A 25,457-nucleotide genomic window follows, 5' to 3' on the forward strand; every position below is an offset into this window, starting at 1 on the left:
CTAATGGTTTATCAATTTGTTTATCTTCTCAAAGAACAAGCTTTTAGTTTTATTGATCTTTGCTCTTGTTTCCTTCATTTCTTTTTCATTTATTTCTGATCTGATATTTATGATTTCTTTCCTTCTGCTAACTTGGTTTTTTTTTTTTGTTGTTCTTTCTCTAATTGCTTTAGGTGTAAGTTTAGGTTGTTTATTTGAGATGTTTTTTGTTTCCTGAGGTAGGATTGTATTACTCTAAACTTCCCTCTTAGAACTGCTTTTGCTGCATCCCATAGGTTTTGGGTTGTTGTGTTTTCATTGTCATTTGTTTCTAGGTATTTTTTGATTTCTGAAGTGATCTCTTGGTTATTTAGTAGTGTATTGTTTAGCCTCCATGTGTTTGTATTTTTTACAGATTTTTTTCCTGTAATTGATATCTAGCCTCATAGCATTGTGGTCAGAAAAGATACTTGACACAATTTCAATTTTCTTAAATTTACCAAGGCTTGATTTGTGACCCAAGATATGATCTATCCTGGAGAATGTTCCATAAGCACTTGAGAAGAAAGTGTATTCTGTTGTTTTTGGATGGAATGTCCTATAAATATCAATTAAGGCCATCTTGTTTAATGTATCATTTAAAGCCTGTGTTTCCTTATTTATTTTCATTTTGGATGATCTGTCCATTGGTGAAAGTGGGGTAAGTCCCCTACTATGATTGTGTTACTGTCGATTCCCCATTTTAAGTCTGTTAGCATTTGCCTTACATATTGACGTGCTCCTATGTTGGGTTCATAAATATTTACAATTGTTATATCTTCTACTTGGGTTGATCCCTTGATCATTATGTAGTGTCCTTCTTTGTCTCTTTTAATAGTCTTTATTTTAAAGTGTATTTTGTCTGATATGAGAATTGCTACTCCAGCTTTCTTTTGATTTCCATTTGCATGGAATATCTTTTTCCATCCCCTCACTTTCAGTCTGTATGTGTCCCTAGGTGTGAAGTGGGTCTCTTGTAGACAGCATATATATAGGTCTTGTTTTTGTATCCATTCAGCCAGTCTATGTCTTTTGGTTGGAGCATTTAATCCATTTACATTTAAGGTAATTATTGATATGTATGTTCCTATTACCATTTTCTTAATTGTTTTGGGTTTGTTATTGTGGGTATTTTCCTTCTCTTATGTTTCCTGCCTAGAGAAGTTCCTTTAGGATTTGTTGTAAAGCTGGTTTGGTGGTGCTGAATTCTCTTACCTTTTGCTTTTCTGTAAAGGTTTTAATAACTCGGTTGAATCTGAATGAGATCCTTGCTGGGTAGAGTAATCTTGGTTGTAGGTTTTTCCCTTTCATCACTTTAAATATGTCCTGCCCCTCCCTTCTGGCTTGCAGAGTTTCTGCTGAAAGATCAGCTGTTAACCTTATGGGGATTCCCTTGTATGCTATTTATTGTTTTTCCCTTGCTGCTTTTAATATTTTTTCTTTGTATTTAATTTTTGTTAGTTTGATTAATATGTGTCTTGGGGTGTTTCTCCTTGGATGTATCCTGTATGGGACTCTCTGCACTTCCTGAACTTAATTGACTATTTCCTTTCCCATATTAGGGAAGTTTTCAAGTATAATCTCTTCAAATATCTTCTCAGTCCCTTTCTTTTTCTCTTCTTCTTCTGGGACCCATATAATTCTAATGTTGGTGCGTTTAATGTTGTCCCAGAGGTCTCTGAGACTGTCCTCAATTCTTTTCATTCTTTTTCCTTTATTCTGTGCTGCAGTAGTTATTTCCACTTTTTTTTTTAATTAATTAATTAATTAATTTATGTCTGTGTTGGGTCTTCGTTTCTGTGCGAGGGCTTTCTCTAGTTGTGGCAAGTGGGGGCCACTCTTCATCGCGGTGCGCGGGCCTCCCACCATCGCGGCCTCTCTTGTTGCGGAGCACAGGCTCAGCAATTGTGGCTCACGGGCCCAGTTGCTCCGCGGCATGTGGGATCCTCCCAGACCAGGGATCGAACCCGTGTCCTCTGCATTGGCAGGCAGATTCTCAACCACTGCGCCACCAGGGAAGCCCCTATTTCCACTATTTTATCTTCCATTTGTGCATTCTTCTGCCTCAGTTATTCTGCTATTGATTCCTTCTAGAGAATTTTTCATTTCATTTATTGTGTTGTTCATCATTGTTTTCTCTTTAGTTCTTCTAGGTCCTTGTTAAACATTTCTTGTATTTTCTCCATTCTATTTCCAAGGTTTTGGATCATCTTTACTATCATTACTCTGAATTCTTTTTCAGGTAGACTGCCTATTTCCTCTTCATTTGGTTGGTCTGGTGGGTTTTTACCTTGCTCCTTCATCTGCTGTGTGTTTCTCTGTCTTCTCATTTTGCTTAACTTACTCTGTTTGGGGTCTCCTTTTCACGGGCTGCAGGTTTGTAGTCACTGTTGTTTTTGGTGTCTGTCCTCAGTGGCTTCAGTGGGTTGTGTAGGCTTCCTGGTGGAGGGGACTAGTGCCTGTGTTCTGGTGAATGAGGCTGGATCTTGTCTTTCTGGCGGGCAGGTTCCCATCCGGTGGTGTGTTTTGGGGTTGTGTGACCTTATTATGATTTTAGTCCTCTCTGCTAAAATGTGGGGTTGTGTTCCTGTCTTGCTAGTTGTTTGGCATAGGTTGTCCAGCACTGGAGGTTGCTGGTCGTTGAGTGGAGCTGGGTCTTAGCATTGAGATGGAGATCTCTGGGACAGCTTTCGCCGTTTGATGTTACATGGAGCCGAGAGGTCTCTGGTGGGCCAATGTACTGGACTCGGCTCTCCCACATCAGAGGCACAGGCCTGACAGCCGGCCAGAGCACCAAGACCCTGTCAGCCACACGGCTCACAAGAAAAGGGAGAAAAAAAGAAAGAAACAAACAAATTTTAAAAAAACAAAATAAAATAAAGTTATTAAAATAAAAAGTAATTATTAAAAATAAAAATAATTAAAAAGTAATAAAAAAAAGAAAATATCAACCAAACCAAAAAGCAAATCCACCAGTGATAACAAGTGCTAAAAACTATACTAAAAAAAAAAAAAAAAAAACGGACAGACAGAATCCTAGGACAAATGGTAAAAGAAAAGCTATACAGACAAAATCACATGCAGAAGCACACACATACACACTCACAAAAAGAGAAAAAGGGAAAATATATATATTTCTTTGCTGCCAAAGTCCACCTTCTCAATTTGGGATGATTTGTTGTCTATTCAGGTATTCCACAGATGCAGGGTACATCAAGTTGATCGTGGAGATTTAATCCGCTGCTCCTGAGGCTGCTGGGAGAGATTTCCCTTTCTCTTCTTTGTTCGCACAGCTCCTGGGGTTCAGCTTTGTGTTTGGCCCCGCCTCTGCGTGTAGGTCGCCTGAGGGCATCTGTTTCCTGCCCAGACAGGACGGGGTTAAAGTAGCAGCTGATTCGGGGGCTCTGGCAGAGACCGGTGTGATGTTGCACCAGCCTGAGGCACGCCGTGCATTCTCCCTGGGAAGTTGTCCCTGGATCACGGGACCGTGGCAGTGGCGGGCTGCACAGGCTCCCGGGAGGGGCGGTGTGGAGAGTGACCTGTGCTCGCACACAGGCTTCTTGGTGGTGGCAGCAGCAGCCTTAGCGTCTCAAGCCCATCTCTGGGGTCCACGCTGATAGCCGCGGCTTCTGCCTGTCTCTGGAGCTCGCTTAGGCGGCGCTCTGAATCCCCTTTCCTCACGCACCCTGAAACAGTGGCCTCTTGCCTCTTCAGCAGCTGCAGACTTTTTCCTGGACTCCCTCCCGGCTAGCTGTGGCGCACTAGCCCCTTCAGGCTGTGTTCACGCCGCCAACCCCAGTCCTCTCCCTGCGATCGGACTGAAGCCCGAGCCTCAGCTCCCAGCCCCCACCCACCCTGGCAGGTGAGCAGACAAGCCTCTCGGGCTGGTGAGTGCTGGTCGGGACTGATCCTCTGTGCGGGAATCTCTCCGCTTTGCCCTCCGCACCCCTGTTGCTGCGCTCTCCTCCACGGCTCCGAAGCTTCCCCCCGCCCCTGCCATCCCCCATCTCCGCCCGCGAAGGGGCTTCCTAGTGTGTGGAAACCTTTCCTCCTTCACAGCTCCCTCCCAGAGGTGCAGGTCCCGTCCCTATTCTTTTGTCTCTGTTTTTTCTTTTTTCTTTTGCCCTACCCAGGTACATGGGGAGTTTCTTGCCTTTTGGGAGGTCTGAGGTCTTCTGCCAGCATTCAGTAGGTGTTCTGCGTGAGTTGTTCCACTTGTAGATGTATTTCTGATGTATTTGTGGGGAGGAAGGTGATCTCCATGTCTTACTCCTCCACCATCTTGAAGGTCTCCCTCACTATATCTTTAGATCAACTAGATAAGAGAATTTACTTGTGTTCCCAAAGTGTCTTTTCATAATTGTAATGATCATTTGATTGAACAGTTCACACATGACAAGGAATACTACAGTGTTAGTGTAAAAGTGACTTGGGCAGGAACTACTCCAGGAAACCTAATATTCAGAAAGGACATTCAAAATAGAGTGAATGGGTCATAGATTATACCTGCTTGGTTCTAAGTGACAGAGTGTCAGAATATGGCAGCTCCAAGGTAGCCCTGTGGGTGGGAAATAGCAGGAGAAATCCAGGAGAGAGGGAGGCTAGGTTGATAAACTGATAGATATCTAGTCCAGTAGGGAAGAATAGACAATGCCAGAGAAGGGATCTGACACTGGCTGTGGAAGCTTGACCTTCACCTATGATTGTAGTGCTAAACATGGAGGTGGAATTGTTGAGTATCTTAAATATTCATTAATATTAAGATACATTTCTTAATCTAGTACTTAATCTTGATAGATCATTAATGATCTTAATTAATATCATTAATCATTACTCAATGGAAACATCTTTCTTTTCTCCTTATGATCATATCCAATGAGAATGAATAACTTCTTTATACCATGATACGTAGTTATTGAATTTTTGTCTAAATTACTGATGTAAAGAATATTCATAAGTTAAGATTAAAAATGAGCAGAAACAAAATGCACAAAGTAGGTAATCATTCTTAGTAAAACAGGATGTATTTAAGACATAGAGTAAGTAGAGTAGAAATTATAAACACGCAAGTAAAAAAAGTGCAGAAAGTATGGAAAGTCAGTTATTAACCATAAAGTATTTTAAATACACTAAGTGAAATATCAGAAAAGGACCATCATTATTTTTGTTGTTGTTATAGATACTATTGCCCTAAGCAAAAGGAGTAAACCACTTTTAGCCTTCTATCCCTCTGCTTACATTTTAATTTTATTCGTTTTGTTTTATTTTAATATAAGTTTGGTGGTCTTATATGTGGACACAATTAAACATTCGTTTATTCAACATCTCTCTATTGAACAACTTTTTTGTGATGGCCAGTTGAGCTAGGAATTTCATTCTACCCCTTTAATCTTCCACCATGATGTATCCATATATATCATCTACCGTAGATGACAAAATGATTCATGGAGATCAAAAAACTCACCCAGGTTTGCTGGGTGTTAGTACATGAAAAAGTTAGCATTGAAATCTGAGTCTAGTTTGTTTGTGTCAGAGTCCCATTTGCTCCTGCAAAAGATAGTTTCCACGTTCGTATGTGTGTACACATGCAAAAATGACACCTCCACACTCAAATACATGCTCAACACACCAATCTCTTAGAGAAATGACAAGTCTGGGCCTTGTCACTTACTGTGCCTTAGAATCCTAATTTTTTAACTTGTGCTTCTTCTACCTAACTTTTCTATTTCTTTCCCATTGTTTATTTTCATACCCACTGATACCTAAGTTCGTTCTGCACCATGGAGATCAGTATGAGAGGAAAGATTCAAATATATTTAACTCATAAGGCATTCTTCACATGTTTTCTGTTTCCTTCATTCACTTTTTTTTTAAGTGAAAAGAGAAAAAGGTTTTAGTTCTCTCCTCTTTACCATTGTTTTCATTTAAATATTTATAATCAATTTTTTATGCAGTGTTTTCATCTCAGCAAACAAATGCATGCAGATGGGCACACATGCACTAAAAGCTTGCCTTCTGTTTTTGTGATTAATTGAGATGTAGAGAGTGATGGGTGTGGGGTAAAAATAGAAATGCAATTAGTGCAGCTAGGCATGAAATACATTCAAATACAAGCAGAATGTCTCCCCAGTTAGTGATCTCTTTCTGGGCTCTTGAGGATTTTCCTCCCATTAGTAAGTCACTGGAATGGAAATCTTCAGCCTTTGGGGATACCAGAGCATTAAACATGGAATTAACTCTTAACTGCAAACTGAGTCAGCTCAATAGGTCATTAATTCTACTGCTTGGGTATATATCATGCTGAGCTTTGGTGTGTGGGCTTCTGAAATGTTAGGAGTGAGTTTATAAAGCATTGCAAGAACTAAATGATGGTTATCTATCATTCCAACCTTTGCCTTCACCACTTAGATACTAATATATCTGGTGACTCAAAATCAGAATTGAAATGCAGGCAAAAGCTTTTGCTAAAACCAATGGATTTGGGCCTTTACTTAGAAAAGTTGTGTATTGTATATTTTGAGAAAATAAATTTATGTTGCACTTTATAGAATATGTGATTCCTAGGTTTTACAAAGCTGTGTCCTCAGTTAATAAAGATATCACCGTGCCTCAAATATTATCCTACCCCAAATTGAGAATCTTTCTGCATATCTTCATAACCAGTAGAAGTTGACTAGCTTTGCTTTGAATGTTTTAAAATAAATTTCTAAGTATAAAGTGTATTGAAATATTTAATATTTTAAGCCACCTATAGCACTCCCTGATTTCTGATAATATTTCTTTTCTTCCCATACTCTTTTACATCCTCTTTGAGAATCTCCAACAGATACTATTATCTCCTTTGATCATCCCAGTGTAGTACAGTTATTAACAACTTGCATTTACTGATTGCTTACCCAAGGTTTTTCACACTTGATGATACTGATGTTTGGGTCCAGATAATTCTTTGCTGTGGGGGCCTATCCTGTGCATTGTAGGATGTTTAACAGCATCGCTGGCCTCTACCCACTACATTCCAGCAGCAACTCCCCATACTGACAATCAGAATATCTCCAGACATAGCCAAATGTCCCTTGGTGTCACAATCCTTGCTGGTTGAGAACCACTGGTTTATCTTCTACTAGACATTATTTTGTTTGAGTCTACAATAACTTTGTAAAACATGAAGGACTGTGTTAATCAGAGTCTTGGCAGGAAACAGAACCTACACAATATGGGTCATAGACTCTTACGAAGGGACTGCTTACAACTGCTTAGGGATGTTGAGGCACCCAGAAAATAGCAACAGTGAGAAGCCAGGGCTAAAGAAGCAAGGAGAGGACATAATGTTGCTGGAGTGCTGGGAAAGCTGAAGGTGTGGAGCAGAGCCCTCAAGAGGGAGATGAAATCAGGAAGGGACAAAGCTACACCTGGTGATGCAGCACTGTAACAGAGAGAGCATAGGATACCTGGTCTCTCACTCCTTAATTCTTTGATCACTAGCCAGTCCTACTAATAGGTTGAGTCCAGATGAAATCCAACCAGCAAAGAACTGAGTGATGCAGTCCCAGGATTCGGTCCCATGAACTGAGAGAAAGAAGGAAATGGAATCTGTTGGAGCATATGGAGGGGAAAAAAAAAAAAAAAACCTATCTCCATTTTAACACGAGAAACTGAGATTTAGAGATATAAAGTAATTCATCCAAAGCCAAAGACCTAATGCGTGAAGTGAAGCGGGCATATAAAGCACATCTATTTCACTCCATGCACTACAAAGGTATCTTCATTGCTTATTTGCATGAATGAGCGGACTGATAGTAGCTGAAAGATGCAAAACCAGGACCCAGTTCTCATTCCTATTCTAATGTTCACTTTTTTTTAATGTTGTCACTGAAAGATATTTAAGAGCTGTATATCCAGCCCATTCTCATAGACATGTAGGAACAAAAGCTATCTGCCCACCTGTAAAAGCTTATGGAATTCTAGGTTTCATGTAGAATGTTTAAGTGGCATATGCTGATTTTCCAAGCTGTTGGCGAATTTTCATCTTGATTGCAGAAACTCGGGCCCAGCTGGTGCAATGTGTTAGGAGCAGGAGGACTGGACTGGGAATCAGGGGCTCCGGGGCCCAGCCCTGGCTCTGTCATCCCTAGTGTAACACCCCCGCCACCAGCAGTAGCAGCAATAATAAAAAGTCCGTAAACCTTTTCTTCCGTTTTGCGTTCACCCAGATCTCCGCAGTTATTCTCAGGTATCTAATCCAGTGGCCACAGTTCTGTGAAGTAAGGAAGGTATCAGAGTTTCATGTTTCACAAACGAGGAGTCAGGCTCAGATAGTACTAAAGTCTCGCTGAAAATCGCGTAGCTGGGAAGTGTGGTCCCAACTCCACATATTCCCGCTGAAAACACAGTGCCTTTTCTCCCCCACCTTTGAAATGATGAATCAGTCAGTGCACTTCCTCTGGAGAGCCAGTCCGTAGTGTTGAATCTGTTAGGCTTCATGATAAAGTCATGTCTAGATTAAAGTCTGAGACTCTGTGATTTTTGTCCTAGGGTTATAAGCAAGGTGGCAGCAGGTACTAATCTGGTTAGCACATAGGGATTCCTCATTTTTTCCTTTCTGGGTTTTAGATGGAATATATTTATTAACCTACAGCTTTTCAGAGACAAAATTGGTATTTTAAAGGCATTTAAAAATAAATATATACCAGGGGGTGGGGGTGGGGTGGAATCTAAGTAAATTAATACAGTTCCATTTTTTCCCCTTATTCATGGGTAAGTTGGATGCTAGTAATTCAGACTCAGCCTTCTCTACTAAGATAAAGTGAGTTGAAGGAAGCTCTGGACTCCTGGAAGGTCTGGCAAGAACCTTAATCCTTCCCCCAGACTATTTCCCTTCTTTGCCTTAAGGTGGGAGGCCCAGGAAGTAAGACATTTCAGGTCTCTAGTCACTGAGCTTCTTGTACTCAGTCCTGATCTCTGCCCACCTCTCCTGCCCATTTTCTACTTTTACAATATTTTCAGCACCGCCTCTTTATTTTTACTTTTCCAGTATTTTCAGGCATAAAATCAGGTGTAAAACACAAAAAAATTAACTTTTTTATTTTACCTATCCAGTTCCAAGAAAATCTAAGATTCTCAGTCCAAGGTAGAGCTAAAGAAAAGGGAAAAAGAGAAGAACAAAGAAGAAAGTAAAGTATAGGATTTTGAAGTCAAAAACAAAAAATAAATAAATGAGTAATAAAAGATTGTATGTTCTACGTTTGATACTCTCTGTAGTTTGGCAGAATTATAAAATTCCTTCAAAGAAATCATTTTATCTGATCCAGAATTATAGCTACATTATAACATTGTATCTGATGTAGATGATTAGTAATGCTTTGGAAAAGCAGTTGTATAATTGTTATACTGTTCATACATAAAGAAAGGTGGAAGAGCAGCATTTTCAGTATTTAGAAGATTAGAGTTGAGCTAGGTTACCTGGGTACAGATCCTGGCTTCATCCCTTTTTACTTTTGTGACCTTGGCAAGTTACTTTCCCTGTCTGGGTTTTGGTTTCTTCATTGATATATTCAAGGTGTAAATAGAATCTATCCCATATGGATTTTTATGGTTGAAGAAGTTAATATTGACAAAGCTTTTAGGACAGTAGTGGAACATAATAATCACTATGTGAACGTTAGTTGTCATCAGAAACATTGTTTCCCTAATCATCATCATCATCATTATCATCTCCACCAGCACCATCATAATCACCAATTTCTACTACAGAGTCAATCCAATGTTTCCATTCTTCTAAAGTATAATCACTTAAAAACCTAATAAATAATGACTAATTATAGAGCATCGCTATTTAGGATAGTTCAACCAAAGAAATAGTAACGTATGTATGAATAATGTGCATTCGTATTTTGCAACATATAACCTAACTCAGAACTTTAGTAATAAGACTTGGCCACCCTTCCTTTCTAATTGATTGTGTACTCACTGTATACAAAGGTTTATTCATAGTGATTCTACTTGGTTTTGTGTTGTTATACCGAGTATATTTTCCCAGGATTTCAGGTTCGAAACTACTGACAATGAAATATTTCAGGAGTCAGAATCAGACATAAATTATATGCTGCAGAGGTGTCTTCTTATTACCAGAAGTCAGCCTAGAGTCTCTAAAATCACATTAAGGTACTGTTTTTGTGGTTATTGAGTTTCACCCTTGAGAGAATTGAAAGGACTGACAATGAAGTGTAATAAATCTTACTCTGACCCAGACATACTCAGTCATTTAACTTCCCGTTAACAATCCCAATTCTGCTACCTAAAATAAGTCGAAACATATTTTTTCTCCTTTTTCACTTTACATTTAGAGAAGTAGAAGAACATTTCACATATTTCATAAAAATAATTATGACATTTGTTTAATTAATTTACAGTCAATGCCTTATTTACATGCTTGGGGTTTTACTTTGAGATGAGAAGGGACTATGAAACGGGTGAGCCGTTTTTTATACACAGGAGCGATTGGCTCTCCATTTTTTAATTTTTATCTATTTTCTTTGTCTCAATCCCCAGCCTCTGAGCCCAACTTGAAGGTGCGGTCCAGGTTAAAACAGAAAGTGGCAGAGAGGAGAAGCAGCCCCTTACTCAGGCGGAAGGATGGAAATGTTGTCACTTCATTCAAGAAGCGAATGTTTGAGGTGACAGGTAATTGAGGACTGGGCAGATATACAGTAAAACATGCTGCTAGTAGGAATGAAAAAAAAAAAGTTTAGAAAAATATACCTGTTGTATATTAAAAGTTATTTTGAGGAGAAACATTTCTCGAAAGGAAATTATATTGAAAACTCACAAGTAGTTCAGTAAACCTTGCCATGCATTCACCAACTGTGTTAAACAGGAAATGAATGAAAAACAGAACTGTGTGTCAATAGGCATAACTAGGGAATGCCAAAGCTCACCTTAATCTTTTCAGAAACAAGCAGTCCATTTTGGGAATGCCAACCAGGAGAATATAACTTTTAATGAAATTTGATCAGAAATGCGCAGAGGGAGGCCCAAGAAGAACACTTCCCCCATACTCAGACATGAATGTACAAAATACACCTGGGAAAATTAAACTATGTGGAACAGCAAAACCTTGACTTTTCAACAAATTTACAGAACTCATAAATGACTTTATGTGTTTACTAGTGAACTGGGACTTATGGCAGGAGGGGGATATATTGCCTTTTATGAAGGGAAAGAAACTGTCATTTTCACTAGTCTCAAATGGAAGAGTTCTTATTTTTTTAGCTGCCTGGTTAGTAGTGGGGTGAACAGGTTAGGAAATTCAACCTGATGTCTTACAAAGCCCTCTAGTCCCATTTGTACCTGGTCTGAAATTGGAGAAGACATAGGGATACCAGAACCAAAAAGGCTAGCCAATACTGACTACTGTTTATCGAGTACCTACTTAGAGCTATGCATTGTATCTGGTCATTTCCTTTGGTTGCCATCAATAAAGAAATGGTAATCTACAACCATTTGTCTCCATCCCTAAGGAAAATTGTGCTTATACCAATATAGTCAGTTGGTATTATTTCTCCAAGATCAGATCTTATTCTTCGCAAGTTTTAACAAATTATTTGTTTTCTAAATCTTCTTTGGTCATGATAGTGTCTAGTTTAGGGGGACAGCATGGAGAAGATTGCAGAGGTAGAGGCAGAGGTGGAAAAGTACAGAATACTAATGACACAGTGCTTTGACAGGCTACTAGGGCAAAAAAATGTTTAGTCTTCTATTCAGTCCTGACAGATTAATATGTTTATCTGAGGGAAAGTATTGGTGGGAAAATTTTTTCTTGAGAGATAAGAAATATTAAATAAACAATTACTTTACTAGAGTTTATTTTCCAATATCAAATATAATCACTAATTTTGACCAATTGAATTCTAAATTTAGAGTTATAGACTTTTTTTGCCAAGAAACTTATATGTATTTTAGTGAGTAAAAATCTTAAGTAAGTTTTCATAATAGAGGTCCTTGGTGGGGTTGGGGAGTTGGGGAGTGAATCTGTTTTAATGAATGTAAGCAATAATGAACATATCAATTGTCTAATGTAACGAAATATAGGTGATTTTTCTAGTGGGAGAGAGTAGGTTCTCTCATAACAGAAAAACTTGAAAATAGAAAAACATATATATTGCTTTTTTTGTTTTTTTAGAATCTTATTGTTTAAGGTCATATTTATTTATCCCAATTTCTTTTCTATTTTCCTATTAATCTTTTTCTTGATCATAACTTTTTTCCCATGGTCACTTGCTCGTCCTTACCAAATTTCAGTGGAATTCAGCTCAATGCTTATCTGAGTAGCAATTAATTCTCATTTGTAAGGGTTATGATTTGCTAGAGTTCTACTAAGATTTCTTTACTTATGAAATATCATAATTTTCTCTTTCTAATTTTGTGATATAATAACTCCCCTTTTCAACTGAGGAAAAAAACAGGTATTTGAAGAGACCTGTACATTTATTAGACACACATTGCTGATCAATAACCTGGGACTCATGGATGCTTTGGTAGATGTTTTTAACTGGTATGTTGCAGTTATTCTAAATGTCTTTGGAGGATCTGAACTACTGAACACACAGCTTTCTTTACCTGTACTCCTTCCCCTTTCTTTGCCAGCTTTCATGTAATTAGGATGAGCTCTGTTTGGATCTTAATACTAATTATTTTTGCTATCGAGTCAGAGACCACCATAGCATCATAGCAGTTGAATTACCACTGCTTTTCTTTTTTCACCTCTACCTCTCTCTTCCCTGTTTCATAGGTTCAAGTGTTTGCTTCTTCCAAACCCATGCCACCTCTCTCTTCCCAGTAATTGACATGGGAACCACTTATCATCTTCCTCTTTTTCAAAGCCAAGAGTTTTCCGCCCCTCCCCACCCCCAAAGCCATGTTAATTTAAAAATCTAATATCCCTGTGACTGCAACGTCTTCTCCTCCACTCTTCCCTTCTCCACTGACCCCGTTTCATGAGCTGCTCTTATTCAAGCCCCAGTTGTGATATTATTTCTTCTCAGAGATTTTTGTCAGTGTTCCCAGAAAATCAGTTGCTACCTCCCCTCCCAGACCCTATCCAGCGTGATGCTGTAGAATCCTGTTGTAGGTTTTGTTGTCTTGAATTCTAGTGCCTATCATAGTGATTTCTACATAAGGAAATACTTCTGTGTAAGTATCACATAAAATAATATAAATAACGTAATTTTAAATTGACAAGACAATGTTTAAAAGTAGTTTTCATTTTTATTTTTGTTTTTTTAAAGACAGGATACAGAAATGGGACTTTAATGAGAAGTCAGTGTGTAGTCATATAGGAAAGACAAGAGTTAGGAGTCCAGGGGAAGGAAACTCTTGAAGTATTTTTTTTAATGTGCATCTTCTTTGTTAAAAGAAAAGTAAACAAGAAAGAGGCAAATATAAAAGTAGACAAATCAAATGTAAGCAAGATATATAGACCGAAAGGTAGTGAGCAATATGTATTTAAGAATTTTATATCATTGACTTGATGAAATCCCACAGTCGGTAGGTGGCAGGGTCAGAATTCTGTCACCAGTCTCACATTCTTTCCATTGGTACTGCACTTCTGAGTAGAGAAATATTTATAATAACAAGTTGAAAGTAATAGGTGTTCCAAGGGAGGGCAAGCAACTATAGCCTGAAAATTGGGAGCGTCCATTCACGGGTGACAGATGGTATGTGAGCCAGGCTTTGAGTATAGAGGTGGGATTGGACCTTCAATGAAGTAGGTGGAGGAAAAGGAGGATAAAAAAGCATGAAATGGGAAAGCGGCACATACGGAGAGTATGCGATTTAAATTTGACTGAGTGCAGAGTTCAGAAAGGGCAATAGTAGGAAATAATGTTAGGCTCCATTTTGGAACAGAGGAACGTAGTGAAAGTTGTCTTGCTGTGATCTATCTGGCAACAGTTTAAGGAAAGTTTGGAGAGACTGACTGCTGTAGCAACTCAGAAATACAGGAGACTTTTGCTATAGTCCATGAGAGAATAATGAGGGCTGAGGGATTAAGCTGAAATCATTGTAGTCAGAAGTAGATGAGAAATGATGTAAAGAACAAAACGAAATAATCTAGTAATTGATTAGATTTGGAGTAGGGAAGGGAATGAGAATGACTGTAAGGGTAGTGATAAACAGAGGTAAGCAGAGCACATTTAATACTGAAATACACTGAGTTTGATACACATATAAAAAGAGATGAAAAATGTCCAGTATTCCAAAGGGATTCAGGCTAGAAATTATGAGAAGGAAAGACAAGAAATAAAAGTTTTATGGGAGTGTTCTGCCTAAAAATGATAGTATGATGTCATAATTTTGAGTGATTTTGACAAGGGAAAGAGAAACAGGATAAGGCTACAAACTTCGGTGAATATCTACATTTAGGAATTGGTCGAAGGAGGAAAAGCCAGAGAGATGGAAAAACAAACATGGAAGTGGAGAATCTTCTTGTAGAAAGGATGAGGAGAATGAGAACTGTTTTGTCAAAAGCCTTCAAATTTCGGGGTGTTCAAGAGAACGACTGCATTCCACAGTGAGCAAGCTAGATTGCCGGGTCTCGAAGAACAAGCACACTACTTCTCACAAGTTATTAGCATGCTTTCAGACTAGAGGGACAATTCCAGTGGAAAAGGAGGACCTGAAGATTCAAAATAATTGCTGGAGCAGAATTCTAAAGCAAGTGTTAAGGGGACTGGGTCATGGGTGAGGGTGATTGTGCCCGCATTGGAGCGGGAAGCAGAAGAGAAATGCTTTCACTTTTACACGGGCAAGGAGAGTGTGGATAACAAAATCATGAGGTAGAAAGAAAAGTCACTGATAGAAATCATGTCAGAAGTTGTCAGTCTCTGAGAAGTGTGAGGCCAAGATCATTTGTGCAGAGCTGAGTAGACAAGGTATAAGGATGAGGCACCTAGAAAAATGTTCAAATGAATGAACTATGGAAGGTGATAGGGGATTGATTAGAGCTCAACAGATAATTTGCCAAGGCTTGATAAGATGGCCTCTCTTAGCTATATTTCTAGGAACTGAAAGTTTCTATTTCATTAATTAGATATTTTAGTAAGTGCATTACTTCCTTTGTAACTTGAAATGTGTGTGAATTTTATATCTGAAGATGACAGAGATGATCTATATTGTTGTTATCCAACTCTTGCTAAAATGAGTTTCTTGTTATATTGGTGTTTAAAATTGAACATATTAAATTTAGGCAACTTCTCATCTTCTGGAAAATAAGTTGGGTAGAGTTAAGGTTAGCCAATGTTGTACAAGGCCATCAATACAATATTGAGATTTTATCTTCTATTGTATTTTCTTCATACAACTTTGACTAAGATGTGCTGTAATAAGGTACAGCCTTAGTAAATTAAATAAAGAGCCATTTATAACATAGCATATAAGCAATTTTTCCACACACAACAGGAATGGCTCCAGGCCTCATTTGTTGATGGCATGTTTTTATGAATTATGCAAGTCCATTATCTCTATTACTTTATTTTTTCGGTAGCACAAGAGCAAGTAAGAGAAGATTACATTCCTTTTTTTTCCCCCCCCTAATCAAAAGCTTCTACAATCCTCTCTAACTGGATATCTCCACTTCTGTAAAATTAATGAATACTACGTTGTATTTTTAGCGGTGAAAACAAAGGAAAAAATGTGGTATGGAAATTCAGAAATGTTCCAAAATTTTTCACAGTTCTTTTTATTTTGTCATTCACGTAGGGGAAGAAAAACAATGTTCGCTTCTGTATATTACTTAGAGTATAACTGCAGTTCATCTTCGTATGTTTTTCATGAGTGTATTCGTACTTGACAATGTTTTTCAGAATCCTCAGTCAGTAGCAGTTCTCCAGGGTCTGGCCCCAGTTCACCAAACAATGGGCCAACTGGTAATGTTACTGAAAATGAGACTTCGGTTTTGCCCCCTACTCCTCAGGCTGAGGTAAGACTCATTATTTTGGTTCTTGTAAAAGTTAATCCTCGATTAGCCCGCTAAAACGCAGTGATATTTCTGAATTGAAGTTTAAAGCCACCCATTCTTAGTTATTTTTCTGATAGGTTTATAATGTGTGGAACTGAGTAAACTCAATCTGATTTACAAAGTTTGGGTGACAGTCATGGTTTGAAAATACTGAAGTGTAATCCTCAAAGAAACCACTCTTAGTGATGCTGAGTATATACTTCCCAGCAGTTGTGCAACTCAAAAGTCCTTCTGCGTGGTTCTTGGTTATCCTGATGGGAGTAGACCCATCAGTAAGTAAAACAACGTCATGCAAACCTCTCAGAAGAACAATTGCCCAACACAAGTTAGGTGTTTTATCCAATTGACCTGAAGAGTAATGAGAAAACTGTTGAAGTATCATAGTTGAGGAACACAGAGCTCCACTAAGCAAACATGTATTAAGGACCTACTGTGTGCCAGTCATTTTGCCTGGCAGTGGGGATATAAGGATAAATGATATATGAACTCTGTCCTTGAAAAATGAAAGATTAAAGGAAACTGGTCTGAAATAACACATGATTTTTTTTTTCTGACTGTATGCAGTCAACTTTAGTAACATTTGTTTTTTGGCACATGATTTATTGAAACCAGTGATACAGCAATAGAGGAAAGTAAATTTGTGAGTCAGCAAGAATTTGTCTATGTAGTTTCTGTAGTAGGCTAAGCAAAGGCAACAGCCACTCCTGTGGAATCAGCTGTTTTGGAGTCACCATCAATCGACTGAAATTCTCAATATTTCTTTTCTGTCATTATAATGCCTCCTTACCATACATTGCTCTATGCAGGGGAAGCTGGTGTAGTAACTTCTCATATATAACTGTGACATGCTTCTTCCATTGTGTTTTATAGAGTCATGATCCTTTGGGGCTGAAAGGGACTGATCAAATCTCTGATTCCTGAATCATCTCTGTAGCTCTCCTGATATGTGATTATCAGACTGCCACCAGAGCACTCTTTATTCAAAGGGAACTTGCTTCACTGTCTCCTGGGGCAACCTAGTTGATTTTGGATGGTTAGCTTGACTGACAGAAATGTCTTCTGTACCTTACGCCAACATCTGTGTCTGTAACTTCATACATTCACACATACATGTATAATAAATTATTTATAAGTTATAAATTATCTGGCCAAAATATAAGGGAAGGTTGTCCCTGATAAGGAAAGGACTGGAGCCAGTGAAGTCACTTCTTCACTGAGGACATTTGTGTACTTGAGTCTTGAGTTTTGGTTTTCAGAACCTCACATAACTCTGAAGGGAGAGAGAAGGCAAAGCCCAGTACTGACCAAAGAGGATAATCTAACAGGAAACCATTCAGACCCAAAGACCCATATCTGTGCTACATTGGTGAGTCCCTCATCCCCACCCACAGAGGTGTCTTGATGTAGACCAGAGCAGGGGCAGAGTCTTTCCTGGAGAAGTTGTAACCAGAAGCTAGCTGTAGCCCGAATTTTCATAACCTCAAACTGTTAATTTAATTTAAAGTGCCCCAGATTTTTAGTTCCCTAGGTATCTGGAAAAAAGCAAAAGTAAATTCTTTCTAGAGGAATACACATTCATTTTAGATTTCAAAATTTTCCCTCAATTTTCCAAGGAAAATGAGCAGAATAGATAGATGCTCTGTTGCTTATGACCATCTTTCAGCTATGTGAAGAATACAATTCAGGCCGCTACGTTTTCTCCTGTCCTCCATCTATTTCTTGTTTCTTACCATCCTATTGTCCCTTTCTCATCTTCATTATTCTTTCTAAAACATGATACCAGGTGGAATAAATACTTCACATATATTTGTGGCCATAGATGTAAGTGGGATTCTTGGACTATTGGTTACAGGTATTGTATTTCTGTTAGTGCAGTTATATCTCAATATCAGTCAGTTTTCTGCAACCCTTTAATCAATTTCCAGAAAAAGAACAACTTGGTCACAAATATTTCTAAAAAACTTTAGATTTCCATTTCCTCTCAGTTTGAAGAATGTGTTTCAATTGCAGAAACACTAAAAGATCTGGGTTCTAAATAGGTTCTGGATGAATTCTGTATCCTTGGAAAATGAAAACACACTAAACCACGTTCATTCAACAGCATTTATGATTCTTAGAAAAGCATTGTTAGTGCGAAAAGGTGCGGAAGACCACTTACAGCTTGATAGTATTTTGTTAAGTTCAGAAAAAGGCAGTACGGTATTTTGATCGGAAAAACGTATGTAATAAAAGTATATTTTAAAAAAGCGAGGGAGTGATGAACACAGAATTTAGCATGGTGGTTACCTCTCAAGGGGGGGAGGAAGGCAATGGGGGACATGGTTTGTTACTAAAGATGAAGATACATATAACCCTTCATTATAAATACAAACATACGCATATAGCACTTAGTACAACATCAAGAAACAACCAAGCAATACATATTCATGAGACTGATTATAAATGGGAAAAGGTGAGATTTTGTCTTTACTTCAAGCTTTTTAAAACCTGTTAAATTAAGTTGAGTGTCCCAGATTGTGTGACCCTATCATTAAATTTCAAAATATATACAGTGGAGAATGTAAATTAAAGGAATTTGCTTTTACTATTTTAATCTGTTTTATATTCCTAAAACCTATTGCTGATACCTAAACACAAATATCTGTTTATATGCCCCAGCTTTTCAGCTAATTGTTGACATATTCTTTCCTTCCACCCCCACCAGTTAAAAAAAAAAAAAAAAAAAAAAACAGAAGGAAATGTGATTGAATGGAGTTTGAAAGAGTAGAGGTATTTCTTCAGGTCAGTGACAGGATGTTCACCTCCAAAGCTGGAAAGACTAGTTCAAAAGCAAGCAGTGACTTACCTCATAATGAATTAATTGTGTGCCTGAACTATGATCCAAAAGACCAGGTGGGCAGACCTTTATGCACTGATGGGTAGCCTCTCCGTGGCCCAGAACAAAAAATTCAACCCTGATGGCTAACATGTGGTTTTCTGCTGCATTGCATTTACAGAGGTCTGTAGCATAATTCATACTGGAGAGGTGAGGAGACAGCAGAATTCAGACTGAAACTGTCAGCAAATTAATATCCTTGTCTTGTAACACCAAATATTTCCACCTAAACTAGAGAAAAGAGCAAAAAACAATGTTTTTCAGCTAATTTTGGATTAATCATTTTGAATTTAGTATGATGTTTACAGACATCTTCTAAGATTAATAATAGCATGTGATGTCATACCAACAGAAATATTTGGGGGTATGAAAAATTCACATCATTACACTTTCAAAAATCAAATTAGTTGCATACTTTACCATTTATAAAATAGGCTTATTCTACCATCTTTGCTTAAAATAGTGTAACAGTGTACATTTGAATCGACTCTCTGTTCTGTGACCTGGAAGTAGAAAAGCATGTCACCTAATTCTTTCAGATCCCATGTAAACAAATGGGATTCTACTCCCTTTTTGCTGCTTAGGAAATAGGAAAGTAAGGCTGTATTTCAGGCTGATCTTGAGGCTTAGGTAAAAAGAAAATTTTCTCTCTCATAATTCATGTGTTCTGCATAATTTAAATAAAGGTTAAGACAGAAGTAAGAGGAGAATTTACTTGTAAGTCCAGGCTAAGGAAACCGCACATTGCATTCAGATGTATGGGTCTTCCATTCAGAAGGCTCCCAAGGAACCTGGCTGCAAAACCAACTACTTTGTCATCATTGGTTAAGTTGCTGAACTTGCCCTGAACCTCAGATTCTTTATCTAGTGAAAGGTGGTAATAACTACCCCAGCAGCTTTGTGGTGGGGAATCAGTGTTTGGAAGGCAGGTGGTAAATTGTGAAGGGCAGAACAAGTTCATTTTTTGTTGTTGGTATCAATACTGACTTCTAGTAGGGAAGACTCATTAGTATGTTTGTCATCAAGCCAGCAAATCTCACGTAAGAGTGAACCTCCATCTGCTCTGGCCACTTCTGTTCCATTTCTTCAGTTTCTTACATATGCTCAGTCCCGAACTCGGATCACTGGAGCTACTTGCTTTACTCATTTGTAAACTTGGTTGGGGAGCTGAAACCTCAGGAGTTTCTATTCCCAACTCCAGTCAGAGATGTCTTTACCTATCTAGTTACTTTATTGTTAATACTGTGGGCCTGTGGGTTCAAATATGTTTCCATGAATATCAACACCATTATTTTAGATTTGGTAGATTTATTTGATAGCTATTTTAACAGTAGCCAAGCCGCTGGTTTATTTCTAGTTGAACATTAGTGGCTGGCTCTGCTATGCTATTTTTTAAATAATTTTTTCCAGCAGATACAAATGATTTTAAAAATGGATTCTAATAATAAGGTTAAGTACTCTAAAATCATCTGAAATGTCACTTGTTTTGCCCCAATCTCCCATGACTCATCTGCCTGTTGTTTCATAATAGTTGTTGGTGACGTTTGCTGTAAGTGTTATGCTCCCTTCTGAGTGGGTGTAGAGCTATGGTTTTAGATAGCTGCAAATAAGACCCTCCTCCCCCCCACCCCCCAGGGGAAAGGAGGTTGCTATGACACAAGAATCATTTACTAGGAATAACATGAGTCAATAATGTAAACCAAGACCTTTAACAAAACATCAGTGACTTTTAAATGCAAAGGAAGCCCTGTCAAATGATAATTTTTTTTTCCTCCAAACCATTTTAGTAATACATTCTTGGGTGTCCAGTAAAAATGAAAACTTAGAGATTTTTACTGCCTAAAAAAATTTATTCATCACATGGAGATTTTAATTTTCTATCATCAGCTGTCTGAAAGGAGAATGGAAAATAAATACTATACTGAAAAATACCATGAAAGCCGTAGGCAAACATTAAATGCTTAAGAGATTTTTTTAAATTTCTTTGTTTACTTGTTTGTTTTTAATGTGGTTCTTCTTTTTATTTAGATAATCTAGGTTTGGGGATTTGGAACCTTTTAAAGCCAAAACAGATTGAGGCTTACAAGCATGTCTTCCTAGATGCCGCTCTAATAGAACAGATATTTCCTGATAGATCTAGTCAGAGGTGCTCCAGTCTTAGGCTGAAGGATCTGATGTCCAGGGAAGGTAGGCAGCTACCCAGAGTCATAAGCCAGTGAGTGGTAGAGCTCAAGTGTAAGATGCTTAGACCACTCTCCTTTACACCATCCAGACTGCTGCTCACCAAAACCTTGTAGATACTTATATTCTTTTTCTAATGTTTCTAATGCTCATGCGTATTGTAGATAATTTTGAGCATGCAGTAACTTGAAAATTCTACATTCACTTTTTCTATGAGCCTCTTAAAAAGTGGGTGATTACATAGTTAGTATTCTGTCAAGGGTCATCTGTTGACTTCTTTGTCTTCTTAAGAGCAAGAAAGGAATTCTCCTCCCTCCCTTCTTCCCTCCCCCCTCCCTTCCTTCCTTCCTCAGTATCTCCTATCTCCACATGCATTTTCCTTGCCCCATATGCAGCCATTTTCTCCTGTATTTTTGTTTGCATGGGTTCTTACATCACACATGTATTTTTTGCTTTGTGCTCATGAATTTTGGGGGATATAAATGGCATGGTGTTATCAATCTTATTCCATTTCTTATTTTTATCACTTAGCATGTGATAAAAATAAGACTAGCTCTTTTTAGAGCTAGTCACATCATAATGGATGCATATGCCTAATTGCTTTTAATCAGTGTAATAATCCATGGCGGGTACTCCTGCATTTTACCTACCTGTTCTCCAGTTGGATTCCTCAGTGACCTCCAGTTCTCACCCACCACCAAAAAATGCTTTAGTGTATATCCACACTCATCACTCTATACCTAACTGAGAATTTCTAGAGCAGCAGGAGAACCTCTGGGCCATGGTGTACAGTGCTGAAATATTCGCTAGAATTGCTACACCAGTCCACAGTCTCACCAGTAATGTGTGATGGTTTTTACTTTCCGAAATCCCTGTGACATTGAACATTGTCCATTTTTCTAATTTTTGCCAATGTCCATTTCGTAAGAGAATTTGAATCTTTTGATTGAAACTAAGGTCTTCTTGATGTCAATGGCTAAAGAAATAGCTCTACTGAGAGACGTAATTTTCAGCTTATGTGTATTTTATTCACCTGAATTTCAAATATTACCCATAATATAGGGTTCCAGTTGCCACGATGGTGAGAAAAGTAATTAAAATTTGAAGGTCATTATTAAAATATGGATAGGCCTCCCCTGCCCCGACACCTGGCTCAGTCATATCCCTCTTCCCAACATCATGCTCTTTCTGGTGAAATGCTAGTTACCCATCAAAGCCTAGTTTAAAATCGACAACCTGCTCTGTGCCATTGAAGTGTTTTGTTTTTTTTTTATAAGTAATAATGACAATAATTATCTTTTTTTTTAAATTTATTTATTTATTTATTTATGGCTGTGTTGGGTCTTCGTTTCTGTGCGAGGGCTTTCTCTAGTAGCGGCGAGCGGGGGCCACTCTTCATCGCGGTGCGCGGGCCTCTCACTGTCGCGGCCTCTCTTGTTGCGGAGCACAGGCTCCAGACGCGCAGGCTCAGTAGTTGTGGCTCACGGGCCTAGTTGCTCCGCGGCATGTGGGATCTTCCCAGACCAGGGCTCGAACCCGTGTCCCCTGCATTAGCAGGCAGATTCTCAACCACTGTGCCACCAGGGAAGCCCATTGAAGTGTTTTGACCATACTCTAATTATAGTAATTATGACAGGTCATCAGAGCTAGTTCTCTACTTTTCTGTGCACCCGAGTAGCATGTGAATTTACATGGCCTAGGGCATCTTTGTACCCCGTCCACCCAATTAATCTAACTTAATTGTAATTAATTAATTGTTTTGTGAATGTTAAGCAATAGCCATTGTACATTTAATATTTCCATTTTATCTGACTACAGCAATCATTTATGCTTCTGAAAAATTTTTAGATTAAAACCATCTTTTGCATGTTCTAAGGTATGAAGCATTGGCATCTTAGCACAGCACTGATTTAAGGGCTGCATCGGTTTCAAAACTGCTTCCTGGAAAAATCCTGGCCTTGCCTGGAAATACTTGTAAGCTCACCACAGTACTAAGGTGGGGTAACCTTCCAGCCTTGCAAGAATGCTGGTCGGGATCCTTCACTATCTCAGTGAAATGGTCCCTCTCACCATCTGTTCATCTGACTTTCAAGTGTGTCTGCACCCTTTTAGCAGTGTACCATACAGCTCTGGTTTCTTATTAAGAAACATTAACCTGGAACAGATAGCCTGCTTCTATCAAGAAGTCAAATTGAGGGGACTTCCCTAGAGGCGCAGTGGTTAAGACTCTGCGCTCCCAATGCAGGGGGCCCGGGTTCGATCCCTGGTCCAGGAACTAGACCCCACATGCATGCCACAAGTAAGAGTTCACATGCCACAACTAAGGAGCCAGCGGGCCGCAACTAAGGAGCCCACCTGCCACAACTAAGACCCAATGCAACCAAATAAATAAATTTTAAAAAAAATCAAAGTGAGGAAAGTTATATTTAAAGAAGATAATTTGAGAAAAACATTATTTCAGTTAAGTCATTTGTGATTTTATCCATTGGAAGTTTATGTAAATGCTGTGCTTGTTTCCTTATCTGTAAATTGAAGGAAATAAATTTTGTCCAAGTCTCTGAAGTTCCGTGATATGATATATACCAGTTAGCCTCTGTGGGAAGAACCAACACTACCCCCCAACTTGGGGGACTTTGGACTTTCCTTACTTCCTCAGGAATTGTCTCCATGACTTGAAGATCCTCACGTCTATATAGTCACCAGGGCTATTGCTTTCTTCTCACGCCAGGCTAGCTGGCTCCCCGTTGTACACTTTCATTCTTTTCCATAAGCCCCAGGGCCTGATTGTGCTTCCTGTTTTTCTCTCAAGCTTCCTCCTTCTCCATACTTTTTTATGGTTCCCTTATCCTTCAGTAATGGCTGCAGAGTGGTGTGTAGCTTCTGCAGCAGTACCTGACAACAAATCATCCAGCCTTGATCGGTTTAAAAGTTTTATTGCTGATCCCACTGGGAACCAGAATTAGGGCAATCACTCAGTTCCTTCATCCATAACAAGAGCACTAGATTGCTGGAGAGTGCCTGGAATTGGGAACTAGGAATTAGGTTAATGTCCCAAAACTCCCTGGCATAGGACTTGGCACATGGTCGGTGCTATCCTAGGAAATGGTACCACTCAATTTTGCTATGAAGCTGCAGGGGTCTGAAGTCCCATAGTAAGAACATTCCCAAGTCCCTTCACTTTTGTCAGAGCCCCTGTGAGCAGCCAGTGTGCTACTGCAATTATTACACCTAAGAAGAAACCTTTTTTTCACTTTAGTATAGGTTTGCTTCCTACGATGAGGTAGGAGGATGTCGCCCAAGTTCTGACTGGAAAACAAAGATAACCTCTTTTGTGAGGTTGGGGTAACTTTTGGTGTCATTCCCACAGTGCCTGTCAAGTCTCCGTGCTGTGGGAAGCAGATACAACCTTGAATGAATGTTGTACATGATTTAAAGTAATTATTTTTCCACATTTATTTCTCTTCCATAAATACACATAAGCAGATGAAATATCCTTTTATTATAAATGGCTGCTTGCTGCCAATAAGCTAGTTAAAATATTTTTACTTCCTCATACGTTCTTTTTGTTCTTGTTCAGATATATTCTATATTTAAAAATCATGGTAAAAATATATCAGTATAAGCAAAATAACTCATCTTTTTAAATTAGAGCAAATATACAGCTGTTGTTGATACTCCTTAAATAAAATTGCAGTCTCATACATTCTGATGATAAAATCTTTTCCAACAATCTTCATGGGTTTTTGACAACTTTAATTTTGTAAAGGGTTTCATATAAACTCAATGTAATGTTAAAAATTTCAATATACTTCTTGCTTTCCATGTACAAATATCTGACTTGTTCTTCTGAGAAAAAACAAACTCTGAGTTGGTTTGGAATTCCAAGTTGCAATGAGAAAAGTCCACCTTTAGCTTTCTGTTCTTATTATGTTAAGGCTACGACTCATCTCCAAACAAACGTATGATTGAGGTGATGTTTTGGAATAACATCCTGTGTTTTGGTGGTGCATCACTCTTCAGTGACATTCTGAGGTTGCATTGTATTAGCACATGATATTTTCCCCAGTTAATTGATATCCCAGGTTTGTCCAGGGGAAAATCTACCGCTCCCCCAAACATACTTGACAAGTTATTATATTTACTTTAGTCAAAGCCCGTGTGTGCAATATCCCTCTTGGAGGTGGTCTATTATTGGAGTCCCATATGCTTTTTGTTTGGGAAGAAAGCAGTCACTGTGTCATACTGTTACATGGAGTATTCTTTTTCAGGGATGTTGTTCCCTTGGGGACCATATCAGGCCAGAGTTCCTTAGTCTAATAAGACCTTTGTAACTCTTATTGTATAAGAGTTCTGGGAGGGAAGCAAGAGTTA

At 38.5% G+C, this 25,457-nt stretch overlaps 1 protein-coding gene across 11 annotated transcripts in view; it reads left to right on the plus strand.

Annotated features, from left to right (window-relative positions):
• Positions 1-25,457, plus strand: part of HDAC9 (histone deacetylase 9) — a 572,450-nt gene that overhangs the window by 139,468 nt on the left and 407,525 nt on the right. For 6 of the 11 annotated variants that reach the window (XM_057549729.1, XM_057549719.1, XM_057549721.1 and 3 more), the window contains exons 7-8: positions 10,567-10,698; positions 15,876-15,991. In XM_057549729.1, coding sequence (XP_057405712.1) covers positions 10,567-10,698; positions 15,876-15,991 — 248 coding nt within the window. The remainder of the gene's footprint in view (positions 1-10,566; positions 10,699-15,875; positions 15,992-25,457) is intronic. The other 5 variants (XM_057549727.1, XM_057549724.1, XM_057549725.1 and 2 more) reach the window with 1 other exon arrangement.

This window comes from Balaenoptera acutorostrata, chromosome 7 (genome assembly GCF_949987535.1).
Source record: "Balaenoptera acutorostrata chromosome 7, mBalAcu1.1, whole genome shotgun sequence".
NCBI lineage: Eukaryota > Metazoa > Chordata > Mammalia > Artiodactyla > Balaenopteridae > Balaenoptera > Balaenoptera acutorostrata.